The 26,451-nt window shown below is 40.5% G+C and overlaps 1 protein-coding gene across 2 annotated transcripts in view; it reads left to right on the top strand.

The window, feature by feature from the left end:
• The window catches only part of EFCAB11 (EF-hand calcium binding domain 11), a 108,987-nt gene extending 82,876 nt beyond the window's left edge, over positions 1–26,111 (top strand). The window contains exons 6-7 of one of the 2 annotated variants that reach the window (XR_485608.2): positions 6,235–6,457; positions 24,955–26,111. Coding sequence is in view for 1 of the 2 variants with exons in the window: in XM_001507024.4 (XP_001507074.2) it covers positions 6,235–6,325 (91 nt within the window). In the remaining variant the exon portion in view is untranslated. Of the gene's footprint in view, positions 1–6,234; positions 6,916–24,954 lie in introns of those variants that run through there. The other variant, XM_001507024.4, reaches the window with a different exon arrangement.
• The last annotated feature ends 340 nt before the right edge of the window (positions 26,112–26,451 follow it).

The following is a 26,451-nucleotide window of genomic DNA, read 5'->3' as shown; positions in this document are numbered from 1 at the left end:
AAGTTTATCTCATCAAAGGCTTTCTTTTAAATATCATAAGATGAGTATCATGGATAGACAACTGGAAGAAAGATTAGAAATAAAGTGTAGGGACAAATAGCCACTTTTTGAATGAGGAGTGTGTAAAACTGTAGGGTCCCTCAGAAATTGGTTCCATTTTATTTCACATTTTCACTGATGATTTGGAAGAAAAAAGGCAGAGTAAAATTTACAACTTTTCAGAGACCACTAAGTTCTTCAGGGCAGTGAAATGCAGTGCTGATGAAAATAAACTGCAGAAAGATCTCATAGAATTGATTCTGAAAAATTGGCAAATGATTTTCAGTACATCTAGAGAAAAATGATCCAAACTGCAACTTCATGCTGATAGTCGCTGAACTTTTAAGCATGGCTCAGATCAGAAATCTTGTCGTCTTGTCTAATATTCTGCCAAGTCAACAGGTCATTGGTTTGTGGCAGCCAAAAAGTCACAAAATTCTGAACATTAGGTAAGAACACTTTAGGAAAGAAAACAAAGAGCAAAGTTTTGTCACCAAATAAGGAAGAAAACAAAGAGCATAGTTTTGTCACCAAATAAAACCATGGTTTTCCAGCACTTGGATTATTGTGGGCTGTTTTGGTCACCACTTCAAAAATCACGATAATATCGCAGAGGAAATAAACCAGGGTGACCTGCACTGTCAGTGGGGGAGCAGTTTCCAAATGAGGGTAGACTGAAAAGACTGGACTTTTCAGTTTGGATGACAAAGCCTGAGAGGTGATGTTGACTGAAGTCTTCAAAACCACAGAGGGTGTCCTCTAGACTCAGCGTGGCTCAGTGGAAAGAGCACGGGCTTTGGAGTCAGAGGTCATGGGTTCGAACCCCGGCTCTGCCACTTGTCAGCTGTGTGACTTTGGGCAAGTCACTTAACTTCTCGGTACCTCAGTTACCTCATCTGTAAAATGGGGATTAAGACTGTGAGCCCCACGTGGGACAACCTGATTCCCCTGTGTCTACCCCAGCACTTAGAACAGTGCTCAGCACATAGTAAGCGCTTAACAAATACCAACATTATTATTATTATTAAATTCATTATGGGCAGGCAATATGTTGGCTAATTATGTTGCATGGTACTCTCCCAAGTGCTTAGTGTAGTGCTCTGCACACAGTAAGCTCTCAATAAATTTGATTCATCAATGTTGGCCAAATCCCGCTAAACCAGTGCCACAAGTTTGAACTAAAGTTTGAAGGTTGTAGGCTAAAAAAAGACATTTTAAGTCTTTATACATTAAAAAGTTGCCCTGTGATGTTCATTAACACAGAAAGTTGTGTATGATAAAAATGTCAACACATTTAAGAAAGATTTGGAGAAATACAAAGAGTAGTAATTAGAGGCAAAAGATAGGGATGGTGGATGGCATCCTTGAAATCTTTTCCTCCAGGCGTCCTGTGGAACCACTGTCAGAGTGGGGAGGACTTGATGAGCATATTCTCAGCCTGGTCTACGTAGGATGACCTTTTTCCTAAAAGGTCATCGATTTAAATAAAAGGTAATATAGTCATGTGTGGGCAACATCAGTAAGGAGGAGAGACAAATTCTTGTTTGAATAAAGTTACAGTAAGGTGGAGAAAGCAAAATACGAGGCTCGTGTTATTGATGAATGAACCTTAGAGACTTTTTTAATATTATGAATCAGTAAATAAATGTTATTATTCTTTCACATTTTTGTCAGATTGCAGCTGAATTAGAAAGTACTGGAGCTTCCTACATAATCCTTATTTTACTCTCTGAAAGAAAAATACTGAGGCATATGACACCTAAAATAGCAGCTGATGGAATCCCATCAGAAAGAGATTCTATCTGAAAATTAGGTTCACATTCACTATGCATATTCTCAGCCTGACACTAAGCAACTCTCAATTCTTAATAAAGTAAGAAACTAAGAATGAACTGGAGCCCACCACTGTGGGATCATATCTGCCTTAGGAAACAGACTCTGTTCTGGCCTACTGAGAATAAGTTAACGGTTAGAGAAGCCAACTTCTCGGTGGCATTTAGAAATGATGACAAAATGATGGCAAAAATGTTGGCCACATCCTTGTCCCAGTTGAGCATTAAAGGTTTAAAAGTTCATGTTTTACATGGGACAAGCAGTGAATTTCCAGATCAGGACAAAGTTCTGGGAGCATAAGGACAGAGTAATAATGTTGGTATTTGTTAAGCACTTACTATGTGCAGAGCACTGTTCTAAGCGCTGGGGTAGATACAGGGTAATCAGGTTGTCCCACATGAGACTCACAGTTAATTCCCATTTTACAGATGAGGTAACTGAGGCCCAGAGAAGTTAAGTGACTTGCCCACAGTCACAAAGCTGACAAGTGGCAGAGCCAGAATTCAAACCCGTGATCTCTGACTCCCAAGCCTGGGCTCTTTCCATTGAGCCATGCTGCTTCTCAGATTACCATTCTGCCTTGCTTTTTTATTATTATTAGTCATAGTAATAATAATAATAATAATGGTATTTGTTAAGCTACATTCAAGATAATCAGGTTGGAAACAGACCACATCCCACAGTCTTAATCCCTATTTTACAGATGAAGTAACTGAGGCTAGGGAAGTTAGGTTCCTTGGTCAAGGTTACACAGCAGACAAGTGGAGGAATCAGGATTAGAACTAGCTCATCTGACTCCCCAGGCCCTTGCTCTTTCTACTAAACTACGCTTTAATCCCTTTTAAAAGCTATTCTGTTACCTTTTGGGAAGTGAACAAATCCTCTGGGACCAAATAGAAAGTATTGTCAGAAGGGCTCACGTCAGGTAGATTCTGCCATAGTGATTTTCATTGTTCATGTCTCTTAGATGATGATTATTGTGATCTTTTCATGTTTTTCACATTAAGTAATGAATGTACGATATAAGATCAATCAAATCCTCAAAACAGTATTGTAGAAATTTGGGGATCTAAATCAACATTTTTAGAATGGCATGGATTTATAGTTCAATTTGGAACTGTAGTAAGCTTTCAGTGTGGAATTTACTGAGAGGGAACAATGAAACTTTTACACTTCTTGCCTACCAAATTATGTTTTATTTCTCTCCTCAAGTTACTGCAAAATTTTACCCACATGATGCAAATGTGGTTCTTTCAGATGAGTGAATGATTCGTGTTGGTGCAATGAAATCTCCTTCGAAATAAAGCTTTGTTTCAGCAGTAAAAATAATATATTTGCTCTCTTAAAATTGCAGACAGGAAATCAGCCTTTTCACTCCTTAACGCTTCTCTAAAGAACTCCTTCACTGTGATGCGAGGGGGGGGAGTATTCCCAAGACATTAAGAATTTTATCATTCTCTAGACTAAACATGAATTAAACATTGTGTCTGCCGTATTCTGAGCTTTGTTTGTATACACTTGAATACTGATCTGTAAAGCATAAGCACTTCTTCCCTTACATCTATTTTCTATTTTAAAATGCTGAATTGTTTAATACTGTGTAAATTTTATAGGGAGGTGACTTGTAGAAAGGAAAACAAGTTAACTGAACGATAAATAATACTGCATGGTTGTTTTATCAAAGGCAAGGTGAAGATAAATTCCAGAGAAGAAGCGAATGGATACTCTTTTTAATAGGAATTCAGTGTCAGTAAATGAATAAACAGAAAATGTTCAAAAGTAGCTTATTCTGAACGTTACTTTTGTAGATTAAAAATAATCTTAAATCACTTAAATCACACATTGGGATTTATAGTTCAAATACATGAATTAAGGAAGGAAACCTACCATTTATCTAATTCTGTTCTATAGGGAAGAAATACTTGGTTATTCTCAGGTGTCTTCAATTACCTAATTTAATGAGAGATAATTTATATTCTACAGCAAGTAATGTATAATGCTGATTATTGCTAAATAAGATCTGACAATCTCCTTTCAGTCCTGTATAACATGAAATAGCTATGTACATTTTACCAAAAACTGGAACATGAATAATAATCTTTGCACTCATTTTGCCCCAATATTTTGTTACATATTTTTGGCTTGGGGCAGAAAAGCAGGGATTTCCTCTACTTCAAAAGGGAGAAAAATGATGATTATACCATCTAAGACCATTATAGACTTTAAATACTTTTTTAAGTAAATATCTCAAAGTTTATTTTAGAAGTGTATATTTTCAAATATAATTTTACCTATTTTATATTGAGGATCTCTCTTTTATGACAGTTCAGATTTAAAAGGTCTTTTGTGCACGTTAAAATAATAACACTTGTGTGAACCCCCAAATTGCCCAGTAGTCACTTAGAGTTTTAATGTTTCAGAGTGACCCCTGAGAGGGTAATTTCACCATAATCCTCCCCCATATGTCATAGAGGTTGATGGCTTATTTATTTATCATCATTATCAGTCATTTGTTGCTCATGGCTCAAATTGGAGGCCAAGGGCCACTGTTGTGGCTTATTTTGTGGTTCATTTTCTTAAATATTCCACAGGTGCCCAAATCTGGGCTCCAGGATCAGGTCAGTAGCACTTGGGAGCAAGCTGAGGCCATGTTCACATTCAAACAGAGGATGCTCCCACTTCCCTCCTCACACAACCAGCAAAGCAATAACCTCATCAACCAGTTAGCTTTTTTAAATGATATTTGTTAAGTGCTTATTATGTGCCAGGAACTGTACTATTCATTTCTAATGATGTCTTTCTCCCCTTGAGACTGAAAGCTCATTATGGGCAGGTCTTGTGTCTGCTTATTGTAGTATTCTTCGAAGCACTTAGTACAGTGCTATGCACATAGTAAGTGCTCAATAAATACCAATGACTGACTTTACTAAGTGCTGGGGTAGGTGCAAGCTAATCAGGCTGGGCACAGTCCATGTCCCACTGGGGCACACAGTCTTAATTCCCATTTTCAGATGAGGGAACTGAGACACAGAGAAGTGGAGTGACTTGCCCAAGGTCATGCAGCAGACAATTTTCAGGACTGGAATTAGAACCCAGGTGCTTCTGATTCCCAAGCCCATGCTCTGTCCACTCGGCCACTCTTGCTTCTGCAGCAAGTCTTTGCTATGTGTGTGCTGAGACTATTAAGAAACAATATACTAAGTTATCCTATAATGTGGGCATTATATTTTAGCAAATTCTATGTTAAAATGGGTTATATTACATGCACCTTGACCAATATTGCATGTATGACTATTTAATAATAATAATAATGGTATATGTTAATTGCTTACTATTTGCAAGTACTGAACTAAACACTGAGGTAGAAACAATGTCATCAGGTTGGACACAGTCCTTATCCCACATATGTTTCACAGTTTTCAATTTGGAAGGAGTAAGATTTAATCCCCCCTTTTCAGATGAGGAAACCGAGGCCCAAAGATGTTAAGTGACTGTCCCAAGGTCTCACAGCAGGCAAGTGGCAGAGCTGGAATTAGAACCCAGGTCTTCTGATTCTCAGGTCCATGCCCTTCCAATAGGCCATGCTGCTTCTCAGTAGGCTGTGGATAGCAATTTGCTCTATCCAGATAGACAAATTATCAGAAGAATGTTCCTTAATAGCATTCTGTCTAAAGTGTGTGGTGAAAACTTGTTATGGACGAATGGAATCTACAATATATTTTATGTAGTCACCATCATAATTAGGCAATAGTGTACAGAATAGGAGGACAGGGGCTTATTGGTTGTGGACCTGTTCTCACATGTTTCTGCTTTGCTATGTTTTAATGTGTAAACTGCTTGCTTGTTATGGGCAGGGAAAGTGTCTGCTAATTCTGCTTTACTGTACTCTCTTAAGCACTTAGTACAGTGCTCTGCACATAGTAAGTGCTCAGTAAATACCATTGATTGCCAATTTTTTTGACTTGCAGCATAACCCCCTCCCCAATTGGGATACTTAAAATGCTTTAGAAAAAGTAGGAAATAGAGGGGTTATCTAGAAATTAGTGAAGCATCATGAATTGGACATATCTCATCTCCTTGGAAGAAAGTTTTCAGAAGGGACTACAGCAGTGTCCATGTGTAGTTCTAGATGGCAAAATATTATGCCTGTTTACTTGTTTTGATGTCTGTCTCCCCCCTTCTAGACTGTGAGCCCATGTTGGATAGGTATTGTCTCTGTTGCTGAATTGTAGTTTCCAAGCGCTTAGAACAATGCTCTGCACACATTAAGTGCTCAATAAATGCAATTAAATGAATGAATGAAAATATATGTAGTGCTAACATATGACACAGCTTTGAAACATCTGCATGTTTTTCTTGTAGGGAAGTTGATCTGGATTCAGATGGTCATGTCAGCCTCAGAGACTTTGAGCATGCAATGAACTATGGGAAGAATGAAGGAGAGGCATTGTGATCTGCCTATCAGAAGTGTATTCCCTGGGGTGAACAATTCAACTCAAGATATTCTCCAATCAACATAATTTTGGGTGGCTCAGGAAGTTATTCCATTTTTAAAGCTGTCTTGGTGGAACTAATCCCTGTATTGGTAGGTCTGTTGTTGAAGCTCAAAACTTAATTATTTATATAGTTCACTGTGTTTTAATGTTGAAGTGAATTTAGAGTGATGTATACTATGTTTGATGATTACATTTGTGACTGCATTTCAGTTTTTGACATAGTGATTTTTAGCTTTCTAAATGACCTAGTCTGTTTCTTTAAATTGCAGATAAGTTGATATTCTTTGAAAGAAGACTTAGCTAAGTGTCTCAGAATTCTAGTGGAAAGTCATAGAGAATGGCCATTATTGATAGAATGCACTGTATAATCTGGCTAATGGCCTTAAAGCAGACTATGATAAAGGATGGAAATAGCAAAGGTATAAATCTTTGCAGAATCATCTATTAGAAAATTTGAGGGATAGAATTGTGGATAAAGGACAAATGTAGAGCACGCAAAGGAAGAAATTTCTTCCTAGTAATTCTCAATAAACTCAAGTAAACAGACTCTATTAATGCCCAAATAGGTGCGGTAATGCATACCCTAATTTTCTGAAATTGAATGTGTCTCAGAATAGTACAATGGGATAACATGGTGAAGAGAATTGAAAGAATCCTGTTTGACATCTGTTGAAAATACTCAAAATTTAAAACTACCTGTGATGCATAAAAGATTGTGACTTGCAACATTTGTGTTACTCCTAGCAAATATGATAAATTGCAAGCCTCTTGAGCACTGGGGTCATATCTACTAATTCTACTGGACTCTCCCTAGCACTTAGTACAGTGATCTGGATATAGTAGGGGCTCAGTAAATACTTCTGATTGATTGATTGAATGGGATGTCCATACCATGAAAACATGTAAATTACCTATCAATCATTCATATTTATTGAGTGCTTACTGTGTGCATAACACTGTACTAAGTGCTTGGGAGAGTACAATATAACAATATTATAATATTGTTATTGCACATACAATATAACAAGGCCATAGCCCCCATAACACTCATGAACATGTCTTATGTGTTATTTTACTACTGTTAGCTGTGATTTATTTTAGGGGTCTTTGAGCTCAGAAATCATGTTTATTCACTCTGTTGTCTTCTCCCAAGGACCAATTGGAGTGTTGTGCACACAGTAGCCACACAATGAATGCTATCAGTGGATTTATTGAGGTATTCCTCTCATTCTTCGCCTTCTAGGCAGTAAGCTTACAATGGGCAGGCAACATGTCTATCAACTCTGGTAAGCTGCACTGTCCCAAGCACTTAGAACTCTGCACACTTAGTGCTCTGCACACAGTAAGTGCCAATAAATATGACTGACTGATTGAGATAGGCAGTTCACTAGAACATATGCTTATCTTCCACCTCTCAGGCCCCACCTCCAACTTTCCAAACCATTTCCTTTCTCACATTCCTTTGCTCATTCTCCATCCCTACATTGATCTTTGGGGACTTCAATATTCATGTGGATGTCCCTGATCTTCCTTCCACTGTCTACTATCTCTCCCTCCTTTACTCCAGTGATCTCCTACTCCACCTCACACACTCATCAATTTGGGCCCATACTTGATTTTATAATCTCCAGGAACTTTTCAATTTCTACCATAACCAGTTCTGAAATTCCTCAGTCTGACCACAACTTTGTCACCTGCTCTCTTTCCCATATACCCACTCCCCGCAAATCTGTCCTTTTCCCACATAGAGACAGCGTTCTTTTGACCCCCTCCAGGATTCTTCAGCTGTCCTACCCCAGTTAGTCTCCATACCCAAACTACCTTCTCCTGACACCCAAATTGACACACTCAACACCCCCTGCTCCACTGAACTGAACTCCCGTGCTCTCCGGTCACCCCCAACCCTGGATCAACTCCACAGAATGTTTCCTTTGCTCCTGTGCCCAAGCTGTGAAGTGCTGCTGGAGGAAATCCAGACATATCTCTGACTTTTTCCACCTTAAATTCATTCTTATCTGATTTAATTCGGCCCTCTCCACTGCTTGACAACAATACTTCTCTTTCATAATTCACTGAGTATGGCAGCCCCTGCCAGTTGTTCCAGACATTTAACTCCCTTCTCAAACCTCTCTTTCCCCTAATGACCTGGCCACACACTTCATCAACAAAATTGAAACCATCAGGCATGGTCTCCTTAAAGTCTCCCCTGCTCCTCCCCAATTCCCCCTCTTCCTCCACACTCTTTGACTCTCCCTATGTTCTCTGCAGTAATTCAAAGTGAAATCTCTCGCCTCCTCTCTAAATCTACCGCCTTCACCTGTGCTTCTGACCCCATCCCTTCCTATCTTAAAACACTCGTCCCCTCCCTTCTTCCCTGCTAGGCTGCCATCTTCAACTGTTCATTTTCTAACAGTTCCTTCCCCAGTGCTTTCAAACATCCTTGGGAAACATTTATTACCTGTGCATTTTTAAGTGAAAAAATTAATTTCCTTACAAATTGGTGTTTTCAGTGGAACAGAAGGGAAATGACCTTACTCAAAAAGTAGTTTGCTGTGTAAATTGCTTTAAACTGGTTAGCTCTCCAATCTATTTAAGAATCTTTCAAGAATAGGCTAGATTTCTAAGCAGAGGTTGAAGCTAGTAATCTTACCTGACCACAGACTTAGTATCTTAACCAAGTTATACTAGAAACCCAAGCTAAACTAGTATCCCAGTTTGGATACCCTAGAAATGAACCTAAACTATTAAACTGGAAATTATAGAATGAAATCTAGCAGCTGGGTGGGGGCTATCCATTGAGGGTCCCACACATGAATCCTAATCCTCCTACACCTTTTGACTGCCTTTGACACTGGACACCACCTCTGTCTCCTGGAAACTTTACTGAAATAGTTCTCTCCTAGTTCTCTTCTTCACCAATCTTTCCAGGTCTCTTTTAACAGCTCTTCCTCTGCACTTCACCTCTTAACTTTAGGTGTCCCTCAAGATGCTGTTCTGGATCCACTTCTCTCTTTGCACTCAGTCCCATTACTTTAACCACTACCTCTTTGTGGATGACTCCCATATTTTTCTTTTTTAAATTGTATTGACTTGTTAAGCGCTTACTGTATGCCAGGCCCTCTACTAAGCACTGAGGTAGATACATGCTAATCAGATTGGACTCAGTCAGTGTCCCACATGGCGCTCCTAGCTTTAATCCCCATTTTACAGATGAGGTAACTGAGGTACAGAGAAGTTAAGCAACTTTCCCAAGGTCACACAGCAAGCAATTGGCAGAGTCAGAATTAAAACTCAGGTCCTCTGATTCCCAAGCTCTTTCTCCTAGACCACACTGCTTCTCCTTTAATGGCGATGGCATCTCATTTTATCTATGATTTCACATTTCCTCCTAGCTCTAAGATATTTTTAATTGGGTGTCCCAATAACACACACCTCAAGCTCAATATTTATACAATTGAGCTCCACACCTTCTCTCTCAAACCCTCTCCTCTGTCTAGCTTTCCCCTCACAATCAACAGCACTACCACCCTTCCCATCCAAAGAGGGACAGGGGCAAGTAAAACCAATATTCTAATCATGAATAATGGTTTCAGGAATAAGATTGGAGAAAGGCACATAGGGAGATCCACGCAGAAAGTCCAAGGGAAAACACATAACCCTTTTTTATCTGTCCCTCCCCAGTCTATCGCAGCTCTGGTTCCGACCTTTCCTGCTCTTGCTTAAGTTTCATCCCTGGGTGCTGTTCCTCCCACCTCACCTCTTCTTCCCTACTTGGCAATTGCACTCTCTTCCCACCCATTCCTCACCGCTGTGAGAAGCTTTCAAAAATGGTCCCAGAAACGTAATAATAACTGTGGTATTTGTTAAACACTTACTATGACTCAATCACTCTTCTGAGCACTGGGGTAGATACAAGGTAATCAGGTTGGACACAGTCCCTGTCCCACATGGGGCTCACAGTCTTAATCCCCATTTTACAGATGACGTAACTGAGGCACAGAGAGGTGAAGTGACTTGCCCAAGGTCACAGGTTTTGGAGCTGACATTAGAATCCACATCCTCTGACTCCCAGACCCGTGCTCTTACCATTAGGCCATGCTGCTTCCAATGATGGCTCCCTTATCTTCTTCTTCTTCTCCTCCTTCCCCCTCCTGCCCCCGGCTCCCCCTATACACTCTGGAGAGGAGAAAGGGGACATTGATATACTTCCCCTACTGCTTCTAAGAGCTTCATAGGGCCTGGCAGGTGAAGAAGCAGAATCTTGCATTCTATAAGGTCCATATGGGCAGGGTACCTATCTACCAACTTTGTTGTATTACTCCAAGGGCTGAATAGAGTGCAATACAGATGTAAATACGATGGATTCATTGATCGTCAGAGAGGATCCCATTTGGGAATGGCTCATCAATCAGTCAATTAGTCAGTGGAATTTATTGAGTGCTTTCTGTATGCAGAAGACCGTACTAAGTGCTTGGGAGGAGACAGTATACTCATACTGTTTCTCATCCCAGCCTCCACATTAGCTGATGCAGCTCACAAGAAGACCAGGCTTTTTCTGCAACCCCTAGACCTTCAAAAGGGCCTGGCCGAGGATATCAAAAATGGTGGATGAACATAAGGCAAAGCAGGGTGATGAGATGGAAGAGAACAGAGAGGATAATGACATGGGACTAGCTGAGAGAGTGCAGGCCTCTCTTGCCAGGAATGGAACAGTAATAATAGTAGTGATATTAATAGTAATAGTAATGGTTGTAATAGTAATAGGATCCTCCAGGTACAATTGCACTGTACTTCTGCTTGGGAAAGTATCGTACAAAGAGGTGACACAATCCATGTTTAAAAGCTGCCAACATTCTAGCAGGAGAGTTTTTTTTAAATGGAATTTCTCAAGTATTTTCTATGTGCTGGACACTGTACTAAGGATCGGGGTAAATACAAGCTAATGAGGTTGGACATAGTCCATATTCTGTGTGGGGCTCACCGTCTTAACCCCCATTTTACAGATGAGGTAACTGAGGCACAGAGAAGTGAAGTGATTTGCCCAAGGTCATACAGTAGACAGGTTGGTGGAGCCAGCATTAAAACCTGGTCCTTCTGACTCCCAGGCCTGTGCTCCATTTACTAGACCAGACTGGTTCTCATAAAATGGATGGACATAAATTATATTTGAAGTAAACACAATAATTGATGGGTGTGTATAGTTTTGGCAATGTTAGGCTCATTGGAGGAGGTGGGATATTAGGAGGTGGGGTATTTGAATTCGGAGAGAGCTGTGGTCTGGTGGATTTGAGGAGGGAGGGATGGAGTTCAAGGCCAGGGCAACAATCAATCGATCAATCATTCAGTCATATTTACTGAGCACTTATAGTGTGCAGAGCACTATACTAAGCATTTGGGAGAGTACAGTATATCAGAGTTGGTATACACATTCCCTGCCCACAATGAACTTATAGTCTAGAGCATGAGAGAGGGAATGGAAGTGGGAGAGGAGGGAGCCAGGTACTTTTAAAAGACGATCTTACAGGAGCAAAGAGAGCAAACTGGGGAGTCATAGGTGAAGAGAACAGAAACGTAAGATGGGGTGAGAGTTGGAAGAGATCTTTGAAAGCAATCAGGCAGAGTTTTTGCTTGATGTAGTAATAATCATGGTATTTGTTAAGGACTAAACAATGTGCCAAGCACTGTACTAAGTGCTGAGGTAGACACAAGATAATCAGGTCCCATGTGGGCTCTCCCTCTAACTCAGAAGGAAAATAGGTACTGAATCCCCATTTTACAGATGAGGGAACTGAGGTACAGAGAAGTTAAGAAGTTGTGGGCCCAAGCTCACAAAATGGATAAGCAATGGAGCTGGAATTAAAACCCAGGTCCTCTGACTCACAGGGCTGTGCTCTATCCATTAGGCCACTCTGCTTCTCTGCTTTGAAGAGCAATGTGAAGCCATTGTAGGATTTTGAGGTGGGGAGACATGTACGCCAAGTGACACTCTGAGAAGATGATCTTCAGAGCAGTGGGTAGTATAGGTTGGGGGAGATTAAGGTTGTAGATGGTGAGACCAGTGAGGAAGCCTAAAATCTAGCTAGGATATGATGAGAGCATGGGCCACAGTGGTATCTGTTTGCATGGAAAGGAAGGAGTGAATCTGAGAAATGTGGAGGTAGAATTTGCAGGATATGGGGGTAGATTAGATATGAGCATCACCTTAGTTATCCTAATCTTTAGTTTCCTTAGTAATTCTGAAGATTACACTAAAGTAAAACAGCGTGGCCTTGTGGAAAGAGTACAGGCCTGGGCATCAGAGAACCTGGATTTTAATCCCAGCTCCCCCATTTACCTGCTTTGTGATCTTGGGTAAGTCACTTAACTTCTCTGTGCCTCAGTTCCTCATCTGTGAAATCTTGTCTCTCTCTTCCATAGACTGTGAGCCCCATGTGGAACAGGGACTAGAACCTAGCATGGCCCAGTGGAAAGAGCGCTGGCCTAGAAGACAGAGGCTTTGGGTTTTAATGGCTCTGTTATGTATTTGCTTTCTGACCTTGGGCAAGTCACTTAACTGCTTTTTGGGAATTCAAAACCCATTCTCCCTCCTAATTACTGTGTGAGCCCCATGTGGGACCTGTTTAACCTGATTTAATTTGTATCTACCCCAGTGCTTAGAACAGTGTTTGACACATAGTAAGCATTTAACAAATGCCATAATTATTCCACTAGGTTTTAAGCTTGTTGTGGGCAGGAAATGTGTCTACCAACTCTGTTACATTGTACTCTCCCAAGCATTCAGTACAGTGATCTGCACACATTAAGTGCCCAATAAATACAATTGATTGAATGATTGATTAGCTTGAATTTACCCATGCTTATTACAGTGCAATTTTTAAATGGCATTTGTTAAGCACTAAGCCTGTGCCAGGCACCGTACTAAGTACTGGGGTAGAAACAAGCTAATCAGGTTGGACATAGTGATGTCCCACATGAGGTTCACAGTCTTAATCCCCATTTTAGAGGTAAGGTAACTGAGGCCAAGAGAAGTTAAGTGACTTGCCCAAAGTCACACAGCAGACAAGTGGCAGAGTCCAGAATTAGAACCCAGGTCCTCTGACTCTCAGACCTGTACTTTATCTTTTAGGCCATGCTGTTTCTAGTGTTTGGCACATAGTCAGTGCATATCAAATACTTACAATTATTATTAATAAATGTACCTCTCCAATTTCCCTTGGAGAAGCAAAATATTTTCCAAATAAAATCTCGAGTTTATATAGAACTTTTCTTCCAAGAAACTCAGAGCATATTACCTATATTACCCCACTTACCCTCCAAATAATCTCTTGAGGGGATGGGGCTGAAATTATCATTTTCATGTTACAGAAAGTGAAACAGGTAAAGAGGTTAAATTACTTTCCCAAGGTCAAACAGCTTGTCAGTGGCAGAATTAGGACTAGAATTGATTTGTACTTAAAAGACCATTTATTTCGCCTCACTGTCAGTGTATGTAACATCCTGGAAGTTTATTTTTTTTTATAATTTTGGGGTTAATAATTGTTGTTTTCAGCCTGAGCAGAACTCAACCACATTTGTTTTTTGTTGGTTCTTCAACCTATAAACTGTTTTCATTGTTGCTTAGTTCCCTGTTGTGTTCCTGTCATAGTTCTATCAGCACTTCCTTTCTAGCTCAAAAAGAAACAAAAAATCAGCATGCTCAAAGCATGATGGTGTGATCCATGACTGGGTGAATTCTTACCGATATCGTCATTGACGTTAGGACATTGAAGCAGAAAAAACATTTTCTTAGTCCAAACAGAAAAAATTTTGATTTGAATTCCATAAACTAAAGAATATACATAATTGGACTTTCTCTGCAGGTTTTGTTTGAATAAGCTTGACTCTAGACTGTAAGCTTGTCAAGAGTAGGAAATGTGTCTGGTAAATCTGTTGTATTTACTCTCCCAAGCCCGTAGTGCAGTGCTGTGCTTTGCACTTAGTAAGTGCTCAGTAAATACCATAGATTAATTGAGTGTAATGCACTAAACAGAATCCACTTAACTTTGTAATTATGCAATCCCAAAATAGTTATTAAATAGGGAAAGTACTTAGCTTTCTTCCTTTAGAAATCAAATCATCCTTCAGCTTTGCCAAACCTGTATTATTATCATTGTCCCTGGTATTAAGTGCTTTCCGTGTGTAGAGAGCTGTTGAAGAACATAAGAAGTAGAGATTCAATCCCTTTCCTCAAGAAGTTGGAGACAAGAGGACTCTAGTTAAGAGAGAGAGAATTGGAGATTACTGATTTACTCACAGTGAGCTGCTCTAATGGAATAGGTGCCGGACAGACTGTTCCTAGCTCATGGTGAACATTGCTGTTGGACACTGGACAAACAACAGTGAGTATAAAACAAGCTGCATACTAGAGAAGGGAGGAGGAGGAAAACTACAAAGGAATAACACTAATGGGGAAAGTTTTACTGTTTTACTGAGAGGCCTTCAATCCCCCAGTGGCCTGCTGCTGCTTACCTGGACTTTTCTTTACCCTTTCCCCGCTCCCTGCTTCTCCACACACACACACACACACACACACACACACACACACACACACGCATAGAGGAAATGAGCATAGATGTCTGTTGATTGGGAGCTGCTGTGGCTCCAAAGCAGATTACTGCCTGCAGTGACAATGAGGGAAAATAATAATAATTGTGGTATTTGTTAAGCACTTACTGTGTGCCACGTATTGTACTAAGTTCTGGGGTGGATACAAGCAAATTCCCTGTCCCTCATGGGGCTCATGGTCTTAATCGCCTTTTTACAAACTGAGGCCCAGAGAAATGAAGTGACTTGCCCAAGACCACACAGCAGACAAGTGGTGGAGCCGGGATTAGAACCCATAAGTTTCTGGCTCCCAGACCCATGCTCTTTCAACTACAACATGCTGTTTCCCATGTGTGAAAATGCCTTTCACACATCCTTCCTTTGGAGCTGGCAGCCTCCAGAGATCAGTCTTGGAATGTTCTGGCTCTTCTCTACCCATTTCTCCAGTGGAGGGGCAGGAGACCAGGGAGGACTGCTCACAGCCTAGCCTAAATGAAAGTGGTACCTTGATTGGAAAGAAGGATGAAATGTTGCAAGGGAAAGGGAACAGATAAAGCCAGTTTAAGAATCTGGTGGATACTGGGTGGTGGAAATCCAGGAAACCTCTGGTTTTAATTCGTATCTCCTCCTCCTTCCCTGGAGCACCTGGGCCCAGAACTCCCGATTTCTGAGGGTCATTTTATGCTTGTTGCTGATCTTTTGGATGTCGACTCATATCTGGGTAGGCAGGATTTAGGTTTGTCATCAGGTTCCAGCTCCGTTTGGATCAATAGTGAGTTTATGTGTTTAGGTGTTTGCAGCAACTCTGAAATATGCTGGGTGAATATGCTGGCCCATGTAATATAATTCTACGTACATGAGCTAAATAGAGAGTTGGGACAAGAAAATGCCATTTGAAGAAGGAACAAGTTTTTTGTTCGTTGTTCATAACTTGAGGGCGAAATTTCCTCATCTTTGAAAATGAGCTAATGGGGGCTGTGATGGACTGGGGCTGCTCTCACCCATCTGTCTCTATGGGGGCTGAGCCTGCCCCCACAGGGACGAAGGGTGAAAGAAACTCACAGCTGCACAGCCCCAAACTCAGAGCTGGGGAAGGAGAGGTGGCAGAGGAGCCAGTGAGAGGGACTGAGAAGGAGCAGCCAGAATGGTAGGAGAACCAGAAGAATGAAAATCAGGATTAGATAGCATTTCCAGCAGAAGACAATGGTCCACACTGTCAAAGGGGACTGAGAAATCCAGGCAGAGTAGAATATTATATTTGGCAAGGAGGAGGTCCTTGATGACCGTGGAGAGTGTGGTCTTAGTGGAGTGTAGCAGGAAACTAGGGTGTCATTTGGCAGACTCTGTCTGATCTGATTATCTTGTATCTTCCCCAGTGCTTAGAAGAGTGTTTGACATATAGTAAGGGCTTAACAAATGCCATAATTATTAAGAAGGGAGTTAAAGAATAGAAAGTGGAGGCAGCAGGTATATGTGCATATACCTCCCATATATGTGTGTCCATGTGTGTACACGTGCACACACGGGAGATATATATGTACATACCTTCTGTATATGCATACATGTCTATGTGTATATATAGGAGGACTATACATATAGATCTCCCATTTGAGAAGGCTGGATGGGAATGGAGCAAAGAAATGGGCAAGAGAGGGGGAATGCACTGGGAACTAGAGTTTTTTTTTTAGCATGGGCAAGACTTGAGCTTGTTTGTAGGCTGAAAGAAAGGTGCCATCAGAGAATGAGTGATTGAAGATGGCAGTTAAGAAGGAAAGCACATTGTTGATTGGATTATGTTCTTATTGGTCTATGGGTCTGTCCTTCCCTATTTAGATTGGGGGCACTTTGTGGGACAGGGATCTGTCTTAATTGAGTTGTAATCACTCCTGCTCCTGATACTGGTACTTTACACTTCATAAGCATGAAATAAATGCTAGTTATAATACTGATAATAATGTGCTCTGTAAATGCAAAGTTCAGTCTAGCTGTAGCTGTGATTTAAAATACTGATTACCCTTTCAATTTTTGCAAAAGGAGGAAGGGAGGTGATTGGAATCCTACAAATTTACGGGGTTGGTCTTTGGGAAATGAATGTGCTGGCACAAATTTAATTGGGTTTTTTTGTTGTTGTTGTTGTTGGGTTAGTTCTCAATGATGGCTAGGCTATGCCTTCTGGGACTTCAGAGAGAAACCAGCATCTGGTGTTTGAGGATTCTAGGGATTTGCACCATATTTATGTATAATAATGGTACTGTAAATAAACAGAATGAATAATTAAGTGAATAATGAGCTTCTCAAAAAACAACAACGCTTTTAAAGATATCTCACATGTGCTCTACACTCCCACATGGTGTTTTCACTGTGGTCTGTGAGTGTCACTGCCCTCATGGAAATGAGCAGTAACATTTTCCAAGCAGAAACCCTAAGTACCATTAATCAAAGGGCTCAGGCACAAAAGAGGGACTTTCTCTCCTCCTTTATATCAGCTTACTTTTGAAAGGGTAAAGTTCAGGAATGTAAGATTTGAAATAAGGGGGGAAAGGTTGTCGAGCTTCTGTGTACTTTCTTCAATTTAGTGCATTGAACTCAGTAGTCGCTCAGCAAATACCAATACCCCCATTTAAAGAATGATAAGAATGAAATACATAAACACTGACAATTTACTCTCCATGATGCTGAAACATGAAGACTAGTGGAATCCATCATTTCCAAATAATTAAGGTCTGCAGCACTAACACCCACATTATCTGAGTATTAGTTGTTGTAGAAGTTCAATTCTGATATGTACCTCAAGTTTGCTTAACATCTCTTTATTCCCAGACCTGATAGCACATTCCACAAGAATCTCACTTTTCCCCTATGAAGAGTCTCTTTTTCAGCATGATATTCATGTACATATTCAAACCACCTCTGCTCTGACCTGCTGTGTGACCTTGGGAAGTCATGTAACTTCTCTGTGCTTCTGTTTCTTTATCTGTAAAGATGAGATAATGATACCTACCTCATCCTACCTCCCAGGGATGTTATAAGGCTAAAATGAGAGAATATCAGTGAAAGTCTTTTGGAAAAGTAACAGCACTGCACAAAGAACAAGATACTATTTCCTATACCTCAGATACCAGGATGATTCTTAAATAGAGTTGAGTGCCTTTCAAAAGATTGGTCAGTCATTTATTTCCTTGGAGTCACCTAGGAAAATGAAGATCTTGCTATATCCAACATCTAACGCCCACACTTCTAAAACCTGAGCACCAGAAAATTCCATAAGATAAAAGAGTTCCAAACCTAAGTTTTCTTCATAGTTCTGGACTGGTAAAAACTGAATGTGAAATATTAGTAAATAACACTGTAACTACCATTTTAATAGTTGTAGTAGTAGTATTTATTGAGCACATCCTGGTTGCAATGCCCAGTACTTAATATTTGGGGCGCACAAAGAAGCAAGTGACACCTTCCTTCCCAAAGGATCTTATACTCTAACTAGGGTGACACAGGTAAAAGTATTTAAGACCACCACTCTCCCCTCCTTCAAAACCTTCCTAAAATCACATCTTCCAAGGTCTTCCCCAACCAACCTGTCATTTCCCCTACTCCCTCTGCATTGCCAATGCACTTGGAACTCTACCCTTAAGGCTCGTGTTATTCACCACCCCCTCAGCCCCAAAGCACTTATGTACATATCTATAATTTATTTTAATGTCTGTCTTCCATTCTAAACTGTAAGCTCCGTGTGGGCAGGGAACATGTTAACAGAACGTGTTCTGTTGCATTATACTCCCTCAAGTACGTAGGACAATGTTTCACACACAATAACTGCTCAATAAATACCATTGATTGATTGATTGATTGATCAAAGACATTCTTTGTTAAGTTGGTCTATGTAGATGGAATTCTTTGCTCTGCCAGAGCTTCCATGATGTAGTCTTGAAACTTCTTGTAGAGATCTTTATCCTCCAGAATCCTGACATTGTCATCTCACTGGTGGTTGCTACTTTTGAATCTACTGATTGCTCACTAGTTTGGAGACTATCAAGGAATTGTCATTGCAGTGTTTCAAATAGCTACAGTGCTCTGAACATTTTTCAGGTTATAATGCTGCACAATGATATAAAGCATGCCAAACGCATTGTATAGATCTTAAGAGCATTATTATTATTATTGTTGTTGTTAACAATGGTATTTGTGTAGTGCTTACTATGTGCCAAGCACTATACTAAATGCTGGGGTAGACACAAGATAATCAGATCCCATATGGAACTCACATTTGAAATAGGAGGGAGCTCAGGCATTGAATCCCTATTTTGTAGATGAGGGACCTGAGGCTCAGACTTGCCCGAGGTCACACAGCAGGTAAGTGGAGGAGCCAGAATTAGAACCCAGGTCCTCTGACTCCCACGCCCATGTCCTTTCCACTGTGTCACACTGCTTCACTCATTGATAGTAATTGATAATACCTTTCAGTAATTCAGGAGAAGAAGATGATGTTGCTAATTATGAGCCAATGTTTCATGTTTTAGTTTGGTCATCCTCCAAGGTCCAATATATTTTTTTTCCACATTTCAGCATCACTAACAACCTCTGTTTTGACACCCTCTATTAATAATCAGCTTGTTTGCACAGCTGCAATGAATTTGTCCAAATCCTTTGTCAATATTCACCTTTGCAGGGATCATGTGCTGGTGATAGAGGCAAAGTGCTTTGTTTCATTGGCTGGTAGAGGGTCATTAGTCTTCTTTGTATGCCTCTGAAAAATTTGATAGACTTGTGACTAGCAACTGTCTGGTTGTTAATGCAGCCATAACCCAAAGAAGGAAAATCTCTCCAGAAAAAGGTGTATCCTGCACCTGAGCTACTTCATCAGGGCAGCTGGTTTCTCTCCATGCTGTGATGTTGACTCCATTTTTGGCTCATTCATGTGTCATTCTTTCTGCAGGAAAAATATCTCCTTGAAGAGATGTCGCATGCCATGAATATATAGCTCTGGATTTTATCTAATATTTTTTTCCAATAATTCAAAGGCTCTTTTTGGCCTGGTCATATATTTGTCTCCATATTAAAGGACATTTTTCTTCAAACTAGTTAAAATGACTTTTATACTCTCTTATTGTGTCACATGCTCCATTTTGATGTATTTTAAAAGCAGAGTCTTTGGGGAAAACTGTAAAGCTAATTTGAATTGATTCTTTGGAGATTTGGCTCTAAATGAAGTGCCATAAAATTGACAGGCAAAGTGAAAAAATAGAATTGAATTTTATTCCGCTCCTTCTCATTTGACTCAGGAATCCTGCTTTTTTGAGATTGCCAAGCGTTTTGATATAATGTGTCTCATGCAATTTTCTTGATCTTTATATTAACTCCTTTTGCGTTTGAGTGTGGGTTATTCAACAGGCCACAGCTCTCTTCTCAGAATAGATTTCATTCAAAAGTAACTTCCTGACAAAAGAGGATGAACCTTTCTTAAAACAAGAATCTGGGGCTTTGCTGAAAAACTTCGCTGCACTTCATTTCCAGTCTGAAGTGACCAAATGAATTCTCTTCAGATAGTTCAAAGGCAGGTGTTTTCATTCCGGAATGCATTTTGATCATTTGTGGGCAAACCCTGGGGTGCAAAATAAAACAACTCCTCCCACTTCCTCCTTCTTCATATGCTTTATACTCTTCTTTTCATATTTGATGGATTTACAGCTTGAGGAAAATGCAGAAATAATAGCAAGGAAGGCTGATGGCTCAATTTCCTGTCCCACACAGTCCCAGAGAGGGGTTCATTATTCCATCAGTGCAGTGTACTTCAAACCTAATCAGAAACAGCAGTTAATATATTGAGAAAGGTGCTCTGGAAAAAGGCCATTTGACTCCGTTATTACTGGTAGATTTACATTGGATCAATAATAATCTAACAGAAAATACATGGAAAACACGTGTCTCCTTCCACGCTGTGAGTGGTGCTGGTTTTCTCTGGTGCTTTAAAAGGATATTTTATTTTGTGATATTCCTTTTTCATCAGACCTTAAATGGCAGCACACAAACCTATTTCCTTAGCTAATTAGTTGAACAAAAGTACCAGACCCTCCATGGCTTCTGTCTTTTGGTCTAGAGGCAAACTGCTCAGCATGAGAAACAGCCTGGCCTAGTGGATAGAGCATGGGTCTGGGAGTCAGAAGAACCTGGTTTCTAATCCTGCCCCTGTCGCTTGTCTTTTGTGTGACCTTGGGAAAGTCATTTAATTTCTCCATGCCTCAGTTACCTCATCTGGAAAATGGGGATTAAGGCACTGAGCCCCATGTGGAACATGGACTGTGTGTCACCTGATTAGCTTCTATTGATTGACCCCAGCGTTTCGTACAGTGCCTGGCACATAGTAAGCGCTTAACAAATACTTTAAAAAAAATAAAAGGAATAAAGGCCTTGACCCAATAGCAAGATATTTAGTATGTTACTCTTATTTCTGTAGCCTATGTCTACTCTGGGCAGACAAAATCACATCATTGTGGGGTTGATCATTATTTTGAAGACTGAAAGCACCACTCAAGGTGCCCTGCAATGTTTCATTTAGGAAAAGACTATTTTACCCCACCCCCTGTTTTCCACTCAGAAGGAAATTTAGTTAAAAGCTCAGTTCAGTACAGATTTAGGTTACAAAGGGAGAAGTTTAAGGAATGTCATTCTCATTAACATTGGAAAGGTCAGTGCCCCATTTGGAAAGAGCCACCATCATCTTTTCTATCCCTGCTTCTTTGGATTAGATCTGCACATTGATTGAAGGCTTCATCCGGAGGCTGCCCAGATATGCCTTATCAATATTGTGATTGAAAAAAGAATGCTATGGATATTGCAAAAAATGGCACTACAAGTCACCAAGATTTGGGAGATTTGGGAGCTGCCCCAGCCTATCTGAAAAAAAAACCTCAATCTATAATTGGCATTCCCGCTAATCAGTTCAGAAGTGCATATTATATAAATAAATGACCCAAATAGGAAGAGACTTGGTTCAGGAAATGTACATTTGTTCTACCAGCCCACACTTGTAGATCTGATGCCGATCTAAAAATTAATATTAATACTACTGTAGAATACTCAGACACTTAATTCTCAAACCTGTGGTGCCATAAATAGCAAGTATGATTGAGTTCATTTGAGCACTTCAGGAGGTTGCTAAAGGAGGTGTGGAATCAACTGTCCTGGACTGCTCTATGCAAATTAACACAGGCAAGGCACTCAGGCCAAGAGCCCGAAAACAGTTAGGACAAGCCAGGAAGAAATCAGGCAGCTGGCAGGAGTGCTTTTCTTCAGTGAGCAGAATTCCAGTGTCATCGGGTACAGTCTTGGAGAAGTAAAGAGTGTAGACTGGACCGGTAAAATGTTTTAGCAGATGAAAATGTCTATGTTGGCAGGTGAAAAAAGATCTAACTGATAAAGACTTGTGCATCTTAGTAGTAGTAGTAGTAATAGTATTTAAATGTTTACTTTCTGCAGAGCAATCAATCAGTAGTGTTTACGGAGTGCTTTCAATGTGCAGAGCACTGTTTTACGCATTTGGGAGAGTACAATACAACAGAGTTGGCGGACCCGTTCCCTGCCTATAACTTAAGCTCTGGGAAGACAACTTGGGTGGAAATTAGGGGGATAACAGGGGAATAACAATCTAAAAATATGCCCCTTTTTGGAGCGGCTGCTCTGTTCCCTGAAGGGGTGACACGATCTCTCCTGTGGACCCCTGCCAGAGATGGGTTTCCCTCCTCAAAAACCTCCAGTGGTTGCCTATCAACGTTCGCATGAAACAAAAACTCCTCACTCTTGGCTTCAAAACTCTCCATCACCTTGCCGCCTCCTACCTCACCTCTCATCTCTCTTTCTACTGCCCACCCCGTACATTCCCCTCCTCTGCCACTCACCTCCTCACTGTCCCCCGTTCACAACTATCCTGCCGTTGACCCCTGGCCCACGTGCTACCTCTGTCCTCCCTCCTCACGTCTGCCAAAATAACTCTCTTCCCCTCTTCAAAGCCCTACTGAGAGCTCACCTCCTCCAGGAGACCTTCCAGACTGAGCCCCCTCCTTCCCTCTGCTCCCCTCCCCCCACTCTCTACTTTTCCCCCTTCCCCTCCCCTCAGCACTGTGCTCATTTGTATATATTATTTATTACCTTATTTATTTTGTTAATAAGGTGTATATCGCCTTGATTTTTATTTATCTTGATGATGTCTTGTTTTTGTTTTATTCTGTTTTGCTTTGCTGTTTGTCTCCCCCGTTTAGACTGTGGGCAGGGATTGTCTCTATCTGTTGCCAAATTGCACATTCCAAGCTCTTAGTACAGTGCTCTGCACATAGTAAGTGCTCAATAAATACTACTGAATGAATGTTTCAGTTTTTGTCACTTTCCTGATCTGAAGAGAGGGAAGAGAAGGGCTTCCCCACTCTCCTGGACTACTGCTCAGGAGCCCAGGCTGATGAGTGGGGGGACAGACCCCCGCCCTCTGATACCTCTGGGGAGTGGCCTTTCTGTCTCTTGAAGGGTCACTGGGTCAGCGGAGAATACATGTGTGCGTGTCCCTAGTGGACAGTCCACAGCTCCCCGGGCTGGGTGTCCATGGCCGACCTGGGTCCCTTTCTCCCAAACTCCACAGAAAGTCCCACCTCCCACTTTCTTGGCATCGCCCCCTGGTCGGAAGATTAGGTGACCTCATAATTTAAACTATGAAAGACTGCCAATCAAGAGCTACTACAAATGACTCATTTATCAGATCATCTTGAAGGGTTTTGCTTGATTAATTTGAGTCCAAGTGCAAAATGGCCCATCCGTCATGGTGCTTTTTGCCTCTGCATGGATTTGGCCTCCAAACCAAACCACAATAGCTTAAAATAGAAATACTTGAAATACTGTAGTTGATGGAGCAATTGTTGGCCCTCAGCGATGAAGGGAAAATTTATCTTCTTGTTATGTAAAAATGGGAACTTCTCTTATCATAGTTTAGATAATAGCTTCATTCCCATGTGATTCTGATTTGCATCGTAAGCAGTAGTAATTATGGTGTTTGTTACGTGCTTACTATGTCCCATGCCCTCTACTATATGCTTAGATACAAGATAATCAATTTGGACATAGTCTCTCTCCAGTTCAGGGATCATGCTCTGAGAGGGAGGGAGAACAAGTGTTGAATCCCAATTTTATAGATGAGGAAACTGAGGCACAGAGAAATTATATGACTTGCCTGAGATCTCACAGAAGGCAAGAGGCAAAGCCAGGATTCGAACCCAGGTTCCGGGCTCATGCTCTAGGCCAAGCTGCTTCTCTAAGTTTGGATTTGAGAGATTTAGGAAATCCACATTATATTCGGGAAGCTGAGAAAATGATGGCAGTGCTGGTTATGGAAAAGATTTCTTCATCCCTAGGGTGAAGGAACTGGAACCAGAGTGCTTATTATTTCCAAACCAGGTCTGATCCCACATTTGAAAGAAGTTAAGATGGTAGGGTCTGGAAGCCCAGAGTATGTTTTAGTTATGTTGCAGTAGGGGGCCATTGGGAGAGCTCTTGGAATCAAAAGGGAATGTTATCTTTTCTGCTTGGGATAAGGGTCAAGCACAAAATATTTCACTCCCCACCCTCCTAGTCATCCGGGTAAGTTCCAAGGGGTTCTGTTCTATTTCAGATGCAACAACCAACTCAGCCCATTGTTGTTCTTCATTTTTATTTACTTTCTCCCTTGGCATTTATTGAGTCACCATGCTTTAATTATCACTTATACACAGATGATATTCAAATTTGCACTTCATTTCCAGCCCTTTCAGATGATGTCACCCTGTGCACGGCCCTGAATTTGGCTCATGTAGCATCTTGGATGAATCGCAATTTTCTCTGATTGAATATGGATGAGGCTGAGGCTTTGCAGTTTAGTTGTAAATAAACCCTAAATGCATTGCAGTTAATTGATCTCATTGATATCCTGCCCCTTCAGTTAAGAGCTCGGTGTTTCTTGACTCTAAATTATTCTTCTCCATTCACTCAGTGCCTACATGAGAGCTTGTGACTGCCAAGTGATTAATCTCCACAAAATAGCCCGAAGAGATTCGACCATTTCCATCATGCTCAGTCCTGGCCTACATCTTGGATACTTCACGGCTGGAGCCTTGCCACAGTGCTTCAGATGGCTCTTCCTAAGTCTCTTGTTTACAGTCTCCCCAGATTCAGGCAGCACTTCAGATCCAGTCTATGCATCACAATTCTCCGGACAACTTCTCACTCGGATATGGGACCTGGTTCCTTGTGCATGAGATAGGTTTTAGCATTGATATATATATCAATTTATGGACAGTCAGTTGTATACCTTGGGGGTTACAATCTTGAAGTTCCTTGCATTAAGGAAAACTGGCGCCATAGTAGTCATACCATGTCCAACACTGCACATAGGTGCGTACCTGTTTCTTCCAACACCCCGCTGCAATTTATGCAGACAGCTGTACGTATTGGAAGAACTTTTTAAATTCAACTGCTGCAATCTATCCAAAAGCTCAGTGCAAATGTAGTGGAGCAGGAATGATGGTATTTCGTCTATTCATTATTCATGTTTCCATACTCATGCTAACTCTAGTTGTAGCTGATTTTCTTGCTGTCTACTCTAATATACAGTGTTTTCCTCCCTTGCTCCCTCCCTTTGGATTATAAACTCTTCAAGGGCAGGGACACTGTCTTTATTTTTATTGCACTTTCCCATGTGCTTAATTACAGTGCTATAGACACAGGCACTCAATAAATTCCATCTAATTAAATTTCATTAAAATCTCATTATTTCTTGTCAAAACTCTCCATACCTGAGATTGAACTTCTAAATGGACTGATTTTACTTTGTCTGACTTGAAATAACTTTTTCTCTTTTTTAAGAATTTGGTTGAGTTTAGAAGTGTACATTGTGCATCTTAATGGACAGAACAAGTATTTTCATTTTCAAAGCATATGTTATGACATTGGATAAAATAATTAGGTATATCACCTTATTCAATTAAAATATCAAGTTATGCAATTTTCCTTTTATTTGTAATTCTTTGACCCTATTTTTCTTGCCATCTACCATGGGCTGTTCTATACAACTGCGTTAGCCTGGATCATATTGAAAATCACAATCGACATGCACTGAAAGTAAAATAAAGGTAGAATGCTTGGAGTCAATGCTTAGTTTATTTGTTTTGATTTGCCTGCCTTCACTATTTTATTGAGAACTAATAGTTTGTTCATGATATTTTAGTTTTAAAACTATACATGTTACTACCAAATACTAAAATCAATCAATAGTAGTAAATATTTCTGAGACTATATAGGATATTTTTATATTTTCATAGCGATAACCCAAATAATCTAACTATCTGAAGATGGCAACAGTTTCATATTAGGCCTTTTAGAGAGAGTATATATGGATGTATTTTTTCAGTAGCCCATAAGTTTTTAAAAACTGGTTTCCCCGATGGGCTTAAGTAAAAACCCACCATCCTCATGACTTAAACCTGAGTTG

Source organism: Ornithorhynchus anatinus, chromosome 1 (genome assembly GCF_004115215.2).
Source record: "Ornithorhynchus anatinus isolate Pmale09 chromosome 1, mOrnAna1.pri.v4, whole genome shotgun sequence".
Classification (NCBI taxonomy): Eukaryota; Metazoa; Chordata; class Mammalia; order Monotremata; family Ornithorhynchidae; genus Ornithorhynchus; species Ornithorhynchus anatinus.
This window is presented reverse-complemented; position numbering and strand designations above follow the sequence as displayed.